The sequence below is a fragment of the Molothrus ater genome, chromosome 15, assembly GCF_012460135.2.
Source record: "Molothrus ater isolate BHLD 08-10-18 breed brown headed cowbird chromosome 15, BPBGC_Mater_1.1, whole genome shotgun sequence".
Classification (NCBI taxonomy): domain Eukaryota; kingdom Metazoa; phylum Chordata; class Aves; order Passeriformes; family Icteridae; genus Molothrus; species Molothrus ater.
In genome coordinates this window covers 2,617,598-2,631,052 of record NC_050492.2, presented here as the reverse complement: position 1 = coordinate 2,631,052, position 13,455 = coordinate 2,617,598, and the positions used below count along the sequence as shown (strand labels likewise).

Sequence of the window (13,455 nt, the reverse complement as noted above, 5' to 3'; positions counted from 1 at the left end):
TTTTCTCCAGAATTAATGTTACCAAGTGAGGAACGGAGCATGCTCAGCAGGAGGCAGGATCAGCACAGAGGATCCTTTCCCACGTTCCAAGGCTCTGATGTTGGAGGCCTTTTGGACCTTGAGATAATATTTGGTATTGAAATTGCCACAGAATCCTTTGAGGTTATGAATATCTATATCTGAGACAGTTGCTTGTGCTGCCTGACAAATGGAAATGTGTTTGGGTGACAGTTGGGAACATGCAGACTGATGAACATTTTTGCTGCTGTTTTGGGGGTGTTCTTGTGGGAGGGTGGCACTACAAACTGCTTTCCATGTGTATTGTAGGGTGCTTACAGCAGCTTCCACAGCTCCAGCCATGGTGGATCTGTGCTTCTCTTGAGACATGATATTTAAGGGCAGTTGAGGGGCTGGGTGTAGTCTTGTTGTGTTTTTCTCCCCCTTCTTGTGCTCCTGGTATGGTCAGTCTGGATAGAGATGGTGATTCCTGTTATCACACATGGCTCATTCTGGTGTCTGGATGTACAAACCAATCCTCCACATCTACAGAGCAGCCCAGCCTTGGTTTTCTATTGTAGAAATTCTTCCACTCAGTTCATATTTTGACGGGACTTGGGGGTCAGATTTTGTGTCATTTTCTTGAATAATATTTGGGGGGACTGGAATCAGTGTTCTTCATTACTCTGATTGCAGAACCTTTTAGAACTCGTTTTGTATTTGAAATTGCTGAAAAGGCACAAAGCATCCTGGCATGAGGGAAAAGTCAAAGAATCGCAGAATGCATTTGCAGGACCCTGTATATTCTTTGTGGCAGGCGTGGGGAAAGGGGAGGATTTGCATACATATATGGGGAGGGAATGGAGAATGTCTGTTTTGCTGTGGAGGTCCCAGTTCCTAGGGTGCAATATACAGGATCACAGTAGAAAGCTTCAGGAATGGTTCCACCACACAGTGCTGCTTTCCTGGGATCCTCTCAGGACACCCAGAAGTTCTGCATAACTTAGGGCACTGTTGTTCTTCCAGGTATTGCTCTTAGTGAAGACATCTCCCCTTCGTGCCTTTAATCACTTGGGTTGGGTGTGGGATGTTGTTGGTCAAAGAGAACCTTTTGGAATTTGGATCATGCTGCAGAGCCTTCTCTGAATCTTTCCCTCATTGCCTCTCTGCTCTTTTCTTGCTAGATGGGTCATGGTATCCAAGATGTTGCCAAAAGTTGCATTTCAATACAGGAGAATGGGACTTTATTATTATTATTGTTATTCTCTTCCCTATCGAACTGCACATGCTTTAGTTTTGCTGGGTTTGTTTGTTGTTGTGTTTATTTCCTGTCTCTCATGGGCAACGTGGCAGATATTTGGTCCATTGCCCATCAGTGTGTGAGATGCCGATCCCTCTCTTCTAAGGTTTAGTTGGAGAGAATTTCTGTAGCTTACAGGTCTGCTTCCTTTTTCCCCTGGGAGAGAAGTGCATAATGGAGACAGCATGTTTGATGGTTTCTGTGGAACATAAGTGATAGATTTCTGTCCATCTTCCCAAGCACAGCAGCTGTTACCTGCTTTCATTCCTGTTTGATGCTTCCAGGCACAGCCTGAGTGGGTGCCAGCAAGCAGGAATGGAGGAGGGACCAAAATTCATTTCACCAAACAGATGTGTAGGAGGCCAAGGGAGTGTTGTTAGTGACACTGCTGTGGTGTTACCTTCATGGCTTTTGCTGGAGTGTGTGCCAAGTGGATCATTCCAAGGTGAGTGAGAGATTTTCCGTGGGGCCTCGTAGATCCCAAGGTTCTTGGTGTGCTGTCTAGGCAGTGAGTGCCTTCCAGAAAGGAAGAGAAGAACTTAGAACATGCAAGAGGAAAGTGATTCAGGAAGGACTGAGTTACATGATGAATCCTCAGGAGCTGTGGCTGCCCAGTGCTTTTTAAGGTCTTTCAGGAGGGTTGTCATGCTGGGCTGTGATAGGTTTGAGATCTGGAATGAGAAAATTCCCTGATTTGTTGGGACTCTTCCAGGCCTCTGTGTAGAGATATCCCAATAATTGTGCCTTCAGCTTCTGTGTGAGAGAGTGGTGGAACCTCTTTGATGTAGCAGAGCTGTTCTTTGCCATCTGCCTGCCTTGCTGTGCTATTGCTGAGTCCTTGGGAGCACTGGAGGCTGAAGAGTGTGTCCTGTTTCCTGGAGGGAGGGAAGGTGGAGGTGCATGGACAGCAAGCAGGTTGCTCCTTCTCCACACGAACAGGAGGTGTAGGGAAGAGAAATGAGACTCAGGCCCCAAGGGCATGGCCGTGGTCCGTGGAAGGGATGCTGTAGGTATTTTAAAAATATTTTGTTGAAGGAAAGAATGTCCAGCACTTATAATTATGGAACCACAAGAGCATAGGAAGCAAGGACCAGAAAGCAGGAGAGGAAGGGGAAACAGAAAGAAGAATGTAGAAAGGAGATTTTTTTAAAAAAAATCACCTACACAAGGAGGTACATGAAGGAGCCAGGTAAAAGAAGAAGAAAGAGGGATATTCCGAAAGTAAATTTTGAGGATTTGGAAAATATTTTAGTGAAGGAAAAGAAAAAGTTCAAAGAGACAAGATGATTACTAATGAAGAGAGGGGAAAAGACCTAGGACATGGATGAGCAGGAATAAAAAGACATAGAGAAAGAACAAGGAAAGAGAAGAGAAAGAGGGTAAAAGGATGGGGGAAAATACAAATAGCATAAGGAAAATAATACTACTATTACTAATAATAGGTGTAAAGAAAATAATGAAGCCATGCAAATAAAACTAAAGCCAGAATAAAAGTAATAAATTAAGGAAGAATGGAAATTTAAAACAGACCATAGACCTGACGAGCATACACCGAACTTATCAGTATATATAGAGCAGAGTCGGTTCCTAAAAGCCTCGGTTGGAGCAGCGCAGCTCCCCAGCAATGATGTCCTGTAGCGCTGATGGTCCCGCATTTGATGGCCCCTGCGGCGCCAGAGAAAACTGGCGAGCATGCAGTATGGCTAAAGAATACAGGATGGTGAAAGGAGATGGGAAAGGAGTGGAAAGAATGGAAAGTGGCATAACAAGGACGAAAAAGAAGAGAGACACTGAAGAAAGAGAAAAGGGTACAAAGAAAAAAAGGTAAGGAAAATGAAATATGACCGAAAAGAAGGATTTATAAGGGAGCAAGACAAATGAAAATGGCAGTGAAGAAACAAGAAGAAGAAATTGAAGGATGACGTGAAAAGAAAGCGGAAGACGTAAAGGAAAAAAAAGAGGAGCCCGACAGCAAAACACGGCAGAAAACATACCCACAGCGGGTCGGCAGCGCGGGCGAAGATGCGGAGCGTGCGAGGCGGCGGAGCAGCGCACGGTGTCGCTGCAGGCTCAGGAACGGCTCGGTGTGGGCGGCTCCGGCCCGGTGCGGCGGAGAGCCCGGCTGTGAGCGCGGGGGGGCGGCTTGGGCCGGGCAGCAGAGGCGGCGCGTCCGGGCGGCGGCGGGGAGCCGTGCGGGGCCCGGGCCGGGGCCGGCGGGCAGAGCGGCGTTGGCGGCGGGCAGAGCGGCAGGAAGGATGGGCGAGCGTTGTTGTGCGGCGCTGGTGCGGCTGCTGGTGCTGCAGGCGGCCTGGGCGCTGTCGGGCGGGCAGGTGCGCTACTCGGTGCCGGAGGAAGCCAAGGCCGGCACGGTGGTGGGCCGTCTGGCGCAGGACCTGGGCCTGGAGGCGGGCGAGGCGGAGGCGCGGCGGCTGCGGCTGGTGGCGCAGGGCCGGCGGGCGAGCGTGGAGGTGAGCGGGGCGAGCGGCGCGCTGCTGGTGAGCTCGCGGCTCGACCGGGAGGAGCTGTGCGGCAAGAGCGCGCCGTGCGCGCTGCGCCTGGAGGTGCTGCTGGAGCGGCCGCTGCGCGTCTTCCATGTGCAGCTGGAGGTCACCGACATCAACGACAATGCCCCCGTCTTCCCCGCCGCCCGGAAAAACCTCACTTTATCGGAGAACTCCCCTCCTGGGTTCCGTTTCCCACTGGAGGGCGCATCAGATGCGGATATCGGGGCGAACGCGCAGCTCTCCTACACACTCAGCCCCAGCGAGCATTTCTCTCTGGATTTACAAAAATCGAATGATGGAAATATTGAACCTGAACTCGTTTTAACGAAATCTCTGGACCGCGAGACGATTCCCGTGCACCGGTTGGTGCTGACGGCGAGTGACGGGGGCCGGCCGTCTCTGACGGGGACAATGGAGCTGGTGATCTCCGTGCTGGACACTAATGACAACGCGCCCCAGTTCAACCAATCTGTATATAACGTGCAGCTGCCGGAGAGCGCTGTAGTGGGGACGCTGGTAACGAGGGTGAATGCCACGGATGCGGACGAGGGAATTAACAGTGAGGTGAAATATACCGTAACTAACTTCATTCCCCCAACTGGAAAAGATGTGATTTCCATCAATCCGAATACCGGGGAAATTCACCTCACCAGCGCCCTAGACTTCGAGGAAGTCAAGGTATTTAATTTTCGTATTGAAGCGAGAGACATGGGAACTCCTCCGCTGTCGGGTCACTGCAAGTTGGTGCTGGAGGTGCTGGACGTGAACGACAACGCGCCGGAGGTGTGGGTGACGTCGCTGTCGGTGCCGGTGGCGGAGGACGCGTCGGTGGGGACGGTGGTGGCCCTGCTGAGCGTGTCGGACCGGGACTCGGGGGAGAACGGTCGCGTGCGGTGCTGGGTGTGGCCGGCGTCGCCGTTCGGTCTGGAGGCGACGTTCTTGGGCTCGTACTCGCTGGTGCTGCGCGAGGCGCTGGACCGGGAGCGGGTGTCGGAGTACGAGGTGGAGGTGCGTGCGGAGGACGGCGGGGCGCCGGCGCTGCGCGCCAGGCGCGGGCTGCGGGTGCCGGTGTCGGACGTGAACGACAACGCGCCCTTGTTCGCGCAGGCCGTGTACACGGTGCTGGCGCGGGAGAACAACGCGGCGGGCGCGGAGCTGGCGCGGCTGTGGGCGCGGGACCCGGACGAGGCGGCCAACGGGCGCGTCAGCTACTCGGTGTGGGACGGCGGCCTGGGCGTGGGCGGGGCGGCGGGGTCGTCGTCGTCGTCGGGTGGCGTGGGGTGGCGTCCGGCGTCGAGCTACGTGTCGGTGGACGCAGAGAGCGGGCGCCTGTGGGCGCTGCAGCCCTTGGACTACGAGGAGCTGCAGGTGCTGCAGTTCGAGGTGCGCGCGGTGGACGCGGGGGAGCCGGCGCTGAGCGGCAACGCCACGGTGCAGCTGTTCGTGCTGGACGAGAACGACAACGCGCCGGCGCTGCTGCCGGCCGCGGGCTCGGCAGCGGAGGCGGCGGCGGCGGCGCTGGCGGGGGCGGGCTCGGAGTCGGGCACGCTGTGGGCGTGGGCGGCGTGGGGGGCGCCGGCGGGGCAGGTGGTGGCCAAGATCCGCGCCGTGGACGCCGACTCGGGCTACAACGCGTGGCTGCGCTACGAGCTGTGCGAGCCGCAAGGGGGCAAGGGCCCGTTCCGCGTGGGGCTCTACAGCGGCGAGGTGAGCACGGCGCGGGCGCTGGACGAGGCGGACGGGCCTCGCCAGAGGCTGCTGATCGTCGTGCGCGACCACGGCGAGCCGGCGCGCTCGGCCACGGCCACGCTCAGCGTGTCGCTGCTCGAGGCCGCCGAGGCGGCGCTGGCCGCGGGATCCTCGGCGGCGTCGTCGTCGTCCGCGGTGTCGCGCTCGGCGGCGGGCGCGGAGCTGGGGCCCGGCGCGGCGAGCGCGGCCACCAACGTGTGGCTGGTGGTGGCCATCTGCGCCGTGTCCAGCCTCTTCCTGCTGGCCGTGGTGCTGTACGGGGCGTCGCGCTGGGCGCCGCGGGCGGCCGTGCTCTCGGGGCCCGGGCCCACGACGCTCGTGTGCGCCAGCGAAGTGGGCAGCTGGTCCTACTCGCAGCGCCACAGCCGCAGCCTGTGCGTGGCGGACGGCGCTGCCAAGAGCGACCTCATGGTTTTCAGCCCCAACTTCCCTCCGCCGCCGCCCGGCCCTGCAGCCAAGGACACGCAGCCGGAGCCCTCCGCTCTCCTCGACACGGTCAGTGGCAATACCTTGCTCAACCTTACTTCTTCTCTCCTTCTTCTGGCTCTTTTGTTCTGTGCCTTGAGTCGGTGCTGTGAGGGGGGTGGTTTCTGGACGGGAGCTTAAGAAATCAAAGGCACCTTTGCATCTGTTGCAGGGTCCTCCCGCAGTCCCCAGAACTCCTTCTGGTTGGAGGGGAAGGCTTGCTAGTTTAAAATGTTTAGCTGCAGCCCTGTGCTCTTGTGGTCCGCAGCTGAAGTTTCCAGGCGTGGATATGAATTGTTTTCCCCTAAAATGAAATCACTTTTCTAAGGAGTCAGCTTTGCAGATAGCGCTCTTGCTGTCTGGTTGTGTTTTCTGCCGCCTTAACTGTAGGAACGCCAAAGCAGTAGGCTGTGCTGGTGACAGCCCCCCAGGCACTGTGTACTGCCTTTTTGCCTTTGCAGAGTGCTGACTTTGATGGGATCACATGTGGTTTCTTCTCTGTTCTCATTCTCTGTCGTTTTCCTCTACAAGAGTTGTGGGGACAGTTGGACTTGTGGTCTAATGTATTTTCAATCGGCAGAGTGTTATTTCTCCATTTTGGTTGGTCCCACAGAGTCATTGTGAAAACTGGGATGGTGTTCTGGAGCAGTGGGAAGGCTGGTCTGAGGGAGCTGGAAATAATCTGTAAAATCATGGTCCATGTCAAAAGAAGAGAGGAATAGGAGATGTGAGATGATGCCTTTTTCTCCAGAATTAATGTTACCAAGTGAGGAACGGAGCATGCTCAGCAGGAGGCAGGATCAGCACAGAGGATCCTTTCCCACGTTCCAAGGCTCTGATGTTGGAGGCCTTTTGGACCTTGAGATAATATTTGGTATTGAAATTGCCACAGAATCCTTTGAGGTTATGAATATCTATATCTGAGACAGTTGCTTGTGCTGCCTGACAAATGGAAATGTGTTTGGGTGACAGTTGGGAACATGCAGACTGATGAACATTTTTGCTGCTGTTTTGGGGGTGTTCTTGTGGGAGGGTGGCACTACAAACTGCTTTCCATGTGTATTGTAGGGTGCTTACAGCAGCTTCCACAGCTCCAGCCATGGTGGATCTGTGCTTCTCTTGAGACATGATATTTAAGGGCAGTTGAGGGGCTGGGTGTAGTCTTGTTGTGTTTTTCTCCCCCTTCTTGTGCTCCTGGTATGGTCAGTCTGGATAGAGATGGTGATTCCTGTTATCACACATGGCTCATTCTGGTGTCTGGATGTACAAACCAATCCTCCACATCTACAGAGCAGCCCAGCCTTGGTTTTCTATTGTAGAAATTCTTCCACTCAGTTCATATTTTGACGGGACTTGGGGGTCAGATTTTGTGTCATTTTCTTGAATAATATTTGGGGGGACTGGAATCAGTGTTCTTCATTACTCTGATTGCAGAACCTTTTAGAACTCGTTTTGTATTTGAAATTGCTGAAAAGGCACAAAGCATCCTGGCATGAGGGAAAAGTCAAAGAATCGCAGAATGCATTTGCAGGACCCTGTATATTCTTTGTGGCAGGCGTGGGGAAAGGGGAGGATTTGCATACATATATGGGGAGGGAATGGAGAATGTCTGTTTTGCTGTGGAGGTCCCAGTTCCTAGGGTGCAATATACAGGATCACAGTAGAAAGCTTCAGGAATGGTTCCACCACACAGTGCTGCTTTCCTGGGATCCTCTCAGGACACCCAGAAGTTCTGCATAACTTAGGGCACTGTTGTTCTTCCAGGTATTGCTCTTAGTGAAGACATCTCCCCTTCGTGCCTTTAATCACTTGGGTTGGGTGTGGGATGTTGTTGGTCAAAGAGAACCTTTTGGAATTTGGATCATGCTGCAGAGCCTTCTCTGAATCTTTCCCTCATTGCCTCTCTGCTCTTTTCTTGCTAGATGGGTCATGGTATCCAAGATGTTGCCAAAAGTTGCATTTCAATACAGGAGAATGGGACTTTATTATTATTATTGTTATTCTCTTCCCTATCGAACTGCACATGCTTTAGTTTTGCTGGGTTTGTTTGTTGTTGTGTTTATTTCCTGTCTCTCATGGGCAACGTGGCAGATATTTGGTCCATTGCCCATCAGTGTGTGAGATGCCGATCCCTCTCTTCTAAGGTTTAGTTGGAGAGAATTTCTGTAGCTTACAGGTCTGCTTCCTTTTTCCCCTGGGAGAGAAGTGCATAATGGAGACAGCATGTTTGATGGTTTCTGTGGAACATAAGTGATAGATTTCTGTCCATCTTCCCAAGCACAGCAGCTGTTACCTGCTTTCATTCCTGTTTGATGCTTCCAGGCACAGCCTGAGTGGGTGCCAGCAAGCAGGAATGGAGGAGGGACCAAAATTCATTTCACCAAACAGATGTGTAGGAGGCCAAGGGAGTGTTGTTAGTGACACTGCTGTGGTGTTACCTTCATGGCTTTTGCTGGAGTGTGTGCCAAGTGGATCATTCCAAGGTGAGTGAGAGATTTTCCGTGGGGCCTCGTAGATCCCAAGGTTCTTGGTGTGCTGTCTAGGCAGTGAGTGCCTTCCAGAAAGGAAGAGAAGAACTTAGAACATGCAAGAGGAAAGTGATTCAGGAAGGACTGAGTTACATGATGAATCCTCAGGAGCTGTGGCTGCCCAGTGCTTTTTAAGGTCTTTCAGGAGGGTTGTCATGCTGGGCTGTGATAGGTTTGAGATCTGGAATGAGAAAATTCCCTGATTTGTTGGGACTCTTCCAGGCCTCTGTGTAGAGATATCCCAATAATTGTGCCTTCAGCTTCTGTGTGAGAGAGTGGTGGAACCTCTTTGATGTAGCAGAGCTGTTCTTTGCCATCTGCCTGCCTTGCTGTGCTATTGCTGAGTCCTTGGGAGCACTGGAGGCTGAAGAGTGTGTCCTGTTTCCTGGAGGGAGGGAAGGTGGAGGTGCATGGACAGCAAGCAGGTTGCTCCTTCTCCACACGAACAGGAGGTGTAGGGAAGAGAAATGAGACTCAGGCCCCAAGGGCATGGCCGTGGTCCGTGGAAGGGATGCTGTAGGTATTTTAAAAATATTTTGTTGAAGGAAAGAATGTCCAGCACTTATAATTATGGAACCACAAGAGCATAGGAAGCAAGGACCAGAAAGCAGGAGAGGAAGGGGAAACAGAAAGAAGAATGTAGAAAGGAGATTTTTTTAAAAAAAATCACCTACACAAGGAGGTACATGAAGGAGCCAGGTAAAAGAAGAAGAAAGAGGGATATTCCGAAAGTAAATTTTGAGGATTTGGAAAATATTTTAGTGAAGGAAAAGAAAAAGTTCAAAGAGACAAGATGATTACTAATGAAGAGAGGGGAAAAGACCTAGGACATGGATGAGCAGGAATAAAAAGACATAGAGAAAGAACAAGGAAAGAGAAGAGAAAGAGGGTAAAAGGATGGGGGAAAATACAAATAGCATAAGGAAAATAATACTACTATTACTAATAATAGGTGTAAAGAAAATAATGAAGCCATGCAAATAAAACTAAAGCCAGAATAAAAGTAATAAATTAAGGAAGAATGGAAATTTAAAACAGACCATAGACCTGACGAGCATACACCGAACTTATCAGTATATATAGAGCAGAGTCGGTTCCTAAAAGCCTCGGTTGGAGCAGCGCAGCTCCCCAGCAATGATGTCCTGTAGCGCTGATGGTCCCGCATTTGATGGCCCCTGCGGCGCCAGAGAAAACTGGCGAGCATGCAGTATGGCTAAAGAATACAGGATGGTGAAAGGAGATGGGAAAGGAGTGGAAAGAATGGAAAGTGGCATAACAAGGACGAAAAAGAAGAGAGACACTGAAGAAAGAGAAAAGGGTACAAAGAAAAAAAGGTAAGGAAAATGAAATATGACCGAAAAGAAGGATTTATAAGGGAGCAAGACAAATGAAAATGGCAGTGAAGAAACAAGAAGAAGAAATTGAAGGATGACGTGAAAAGAAAGCGGAAGACGTAAAGGAAAAAAAAGAGGAGCCCGACAGCAAAACACGGCAGAAAACATACCCACAGCGGGTCGGCAGCGCGGGCGAAGATGCGGAGCGTGCGAGGCGGCGGAGCAGCGCACGGTGTCGCTGCAGGCTCAGGAACGGCTCGGTGTGGGCGGCTCCGGCCCGGTGCGGCGGAGAGCCCGGCTGTGAGCGCGGGGGGGCGGCTTGGGCCGGGCAGCAGAGGCGGCGCGTCCGGGCGGCGGCGGGGAGCCGTGCGGGGCCCGGGCCGGGGCCGGCGGGCAGAGCGGCGTTGGCGGCGGGCAGAGCGGCAGGAAGGATGGGCGAGCGTTGTTGTGCGGCGCTGGTGCGGCTGCTGGTGCTGCAGGCGGCCTGGGCGCTGTCGGGCGGGCAGGTGCGCTACTCGGTGCCGGAGGAAGCCAAGGCCGGCACGGTGGTGGGCCGTCTGGCGCAGGACCTGGGCCTGGAGGCGGGCGAGGCGGAGGCGCGGCGGCTGCGGCTGGTGGCGCAGGGCCGGCGGGCGAGCGTGGAGGTGAGCGGGGCGAGCGGCGCGCTGCTGGTGAGCTCGCGGCTCGACCGGGAGGAGCTGTGCGGCAAGAGCGCGCCGTGCGCGCTGCGCCTGGAGGTGCTGCTGGAGCGGCCGCTGCGCGTCTTCCATGTGCAGCTGGAGGTCACCGACATCAACGACAATGCCCCCGTCTTCCCCGCCGCCCGGAAAAACCTCACTTTATCGGAGAACTCCCCTCCTGGGTTCCGTTTCCCACTGGAGGGCGCATCAGATGCGGATATCGGGGCGAACGCGCAGCTCTCCTACACACTCAGCCCCAGCGAGCATTTCTCTCTGGATTTACAAAAATCGAATGATGGAAATATTGAACCTGAACTCGTTTTAACGAAATCTCTGGACCGCGAGACGATTCCCGTGCACCGGTTGGTGCTGACGGCGAGTGACGGGGGCCGGCCGTCTCTGACGGGGACAATGGAGCTGGTGATCTCCGTGCTGGACACTAATGACAACGCGCCCCAGTTCAACCAATCTGTATATAACGTGCAGCTGCCGGAGAGCGCTGTAGTGGGGACGCTGGTAACGAGGGTGAATGCCACGGATGCGGACGAGGGAATTAACAGTGAGGTGAAATATACCGTAACTAACTTCATTCCCCCAACTGGAAAAGATGTGATTTCCATCAATCCGAATACCGGGGAAATTCACCTCACCAGCGCCCTAGACTTCGAGGAAGTCAAGGTATTTAATTTTCGTATTGAAGCGAGAGACATGGGAACTCCTCCGCTGTCGGGTCACTGCAAGTTGGTGCTGGAGGTGCTGGACGTGAACGACAACGCGCCGGAGGTGTGGGTGACGTCGCTGTCGGTGCCGGTGGCGGAGGACGCGTCGGTGGGGACGGTGGTGGCCCTGCTGAGCGTGTCGGACCGGGACTCGGGGGAGAACGGTCGCGTGCGGTGCTGGGTGTGGCCGGCGTCGCCGTTCGGTCTGGAGGCGACGTTCTTGGGCTCGTACTCGCTGGTGCTGCGCGAGGCGCTGGACCGGGAGCGGGTGTCGGAGTACGAGGTGGAGGTGCGTGCGGAGGACGGCGGGGCGCCGGCGCTGCGCGCCAGGCGCGGGCTGCGGGTGCCGGTGTCGGACGTGAACGACAACGCGCCCTTGTTCGCGCAGGCCGTGTACACGGTGCTGGCGCGGGAGAACAACGCGGCGGGCGCGGAGCTGGCGCGGCTGTGGGCGCGGGACCCGGACGAGGCGGCCAACGGGCGCGTCAGCTACTCGGTGTGGGACGGCGGCCTGGGCGTGGGCGGGGCGGCGGGGTCGTCGTCGTCGTCGGGTGGCGTGGGGTGGCGTCCGGCGTCGAGCTACGTGTCGGTGGACGCAGAGAGCGGGCGCCTGTGGGCGCTGCAGCCCTTGGACTACGAGGAGCTGCAGGTGCTGCAGTTCGAGGTGCGCGCGGTGGACGCGGGGGAGCCGGCGCTGAGCGGCAACGCCACGGTGCAGCTGTTCGTGCTGGACGAGAACGACAACGCGCCGGCGCTGCTGCCGGCCGCGGGCTCGGCAGCGGAGGCGGCGGCGGCGGCGCTGGCGGGGGCGGGCTCGGAGTCGGGCACGCTGTGGGCGTGGGCGGCGTGGGGGGCGCCGGCGGGGCAGGTGGTGGCCAAGATCCGCGCCGTGGACGCCGACTCGGGCTACAACGCGTGGCTGCGCTACGAGCTGTGCGAGCCGCAAGGGGGCAAGGGCCCGTTCCGCGTGGGGCTCTACAGCGGCGAGGTGAGCACGGCGCGGGCGCTGGACGAGGCGGACGGGCCTCGCCAGAGGCTGCTGATCGTCGTGCGCGACCACGGCGAGCCGGCGCGCTCGGCCACGGCCACGCTCAGCGTGTCGCTGCTCGAGGCCGCCGAGGCGGCGCTGGCCGCGGGATCCTCGGCGGCGGCGTCGTCGTCGTCGTCCGCGGTGTCGCGCTCGGCGGCGGGCGCGGAGCTGGGGCCCGGCGCGGCGAGCGCGGCCACCAACGTGTGGCTGGTGGTGGCCATCTGCGCCGTGTCCAGCCTCTTCCTGCTGGCCGTGGTGCTGTACGGGGCGTCGCGCTGGGCGCCGCGGGCGGCCGTGCTCTCGGGGCCCGGGCCCACGACGCTCGTGTGCGCCAGCGAAGTGGGCAGCTGGTCCTACTCGCAGCGCCACAGCCGCAGCCTGTGCGTGGCGGACGGCGCTGCCAAGAGCGACCTCATGGTTTTCAGCCCCAACTTCCCTCCGCCGCCGCCCGGCCCTGCAGCCAAGGACACGCAGCCGGAGCCCTCCGCTCTCCTCGGCACGGTCAGTGGCAATGCTTTTCTCGCCTCTATTCTCTCTCCCTTTGCCCCTTGTCTCTCGTTTGCCAAAGTGTTTCTGTTATTAACTGGGCTCTACCCCCGCCGCCTGAAGGGAATGGGTGCTTTGATGTGTTCATTGGCCCTTGGTATTTGCTGGCTCGTCCTTGAAGAGGGTGGGTATCTCTGTAACCCTTTAGGGTACGCACTTGAAATTTGTAGCTGTGGATATGAATTGTTCTGCCCTAGAATGAAATGCCTGCTGATTGTGATGAGAGTTGTCCTATGATGCCTCGAGGCTTCAGTTTTGGAGACAGCCTTCCTTCTTTCTGGTTATGTAGGTTTTCCACTCGAGCTTGCTGTGGTGTTGACCGTCTGCCAGGCGCTTTGTATCTCCTCATCGCCTTTGCTGACTGCTGACCGTGGTGGTGTCATGTGTGGTTTCTTCTCTGGTGTCATGTTCTGGCATTTCTTCTCTACAAGATATGCAAGGCTATGTGACCATTTGGACTTCTGTCCTGCTGTCATTATGGAAACTAGGAAGGCTTTGTGGCCTTTTCATAGTTTTTTTGCCTCCCAGTTTTTGTTAGGTGTAGTTGTTAATTTGCATTCCTGGATGAACAGGTGACTTGATGGACACTGACCTTTCTTTGGT

The 13,455-nt window shown here is 55.6% G+C and overlaps 2 protein-coding genes across 2 annotated transcripts; both read left to right on the top strand.

The window, feature by feature from the left end:
• The first annotated feature begins 3,324 nt into the window (after positions 1-3,324).
• LOC118692232 (protocadherin alpha-13-like) lies at positions 3,325-6,156 on the top strand. Its single transcript, XM_036391907.2, has one exon. It carries the CDS (start codon positions 3,553-3,555, stop codon positions 6,154-6,156), a length of 2,604 nt encoding a protein of 867 aa, XP_036247800.1. The 5' UTR covers positions 3,325-3,552.
• A 3,924-nt stretch (positions 6,157-10,080) lies between these two features.
• On the top strand, positions 10,081-12,971 carry LOC129046850 (protocadherin alpha-13-like). The gene is given in 2 exon segments (XM_054516477.1): positions 10,081-12,832; positions 12,835-12,971. Coding segments are annotated over 2 exon segments (2,661 nt in total). The 5' UTR covers positions 10,081-10,308.
• Positions 12,972-13,455: the final 484 nt, after the last annotated feature.

Bases quoted from the DNA above. Each gene is read 5' to 3' on its own strand.
- LOC118692232 (XM_036391907.2), top strand. From the start codon at position 3,553: ATGGGCGAGCGTTGTTGTGCGGCGCTGGTGCGGCTGCTGGTGCTGCAG.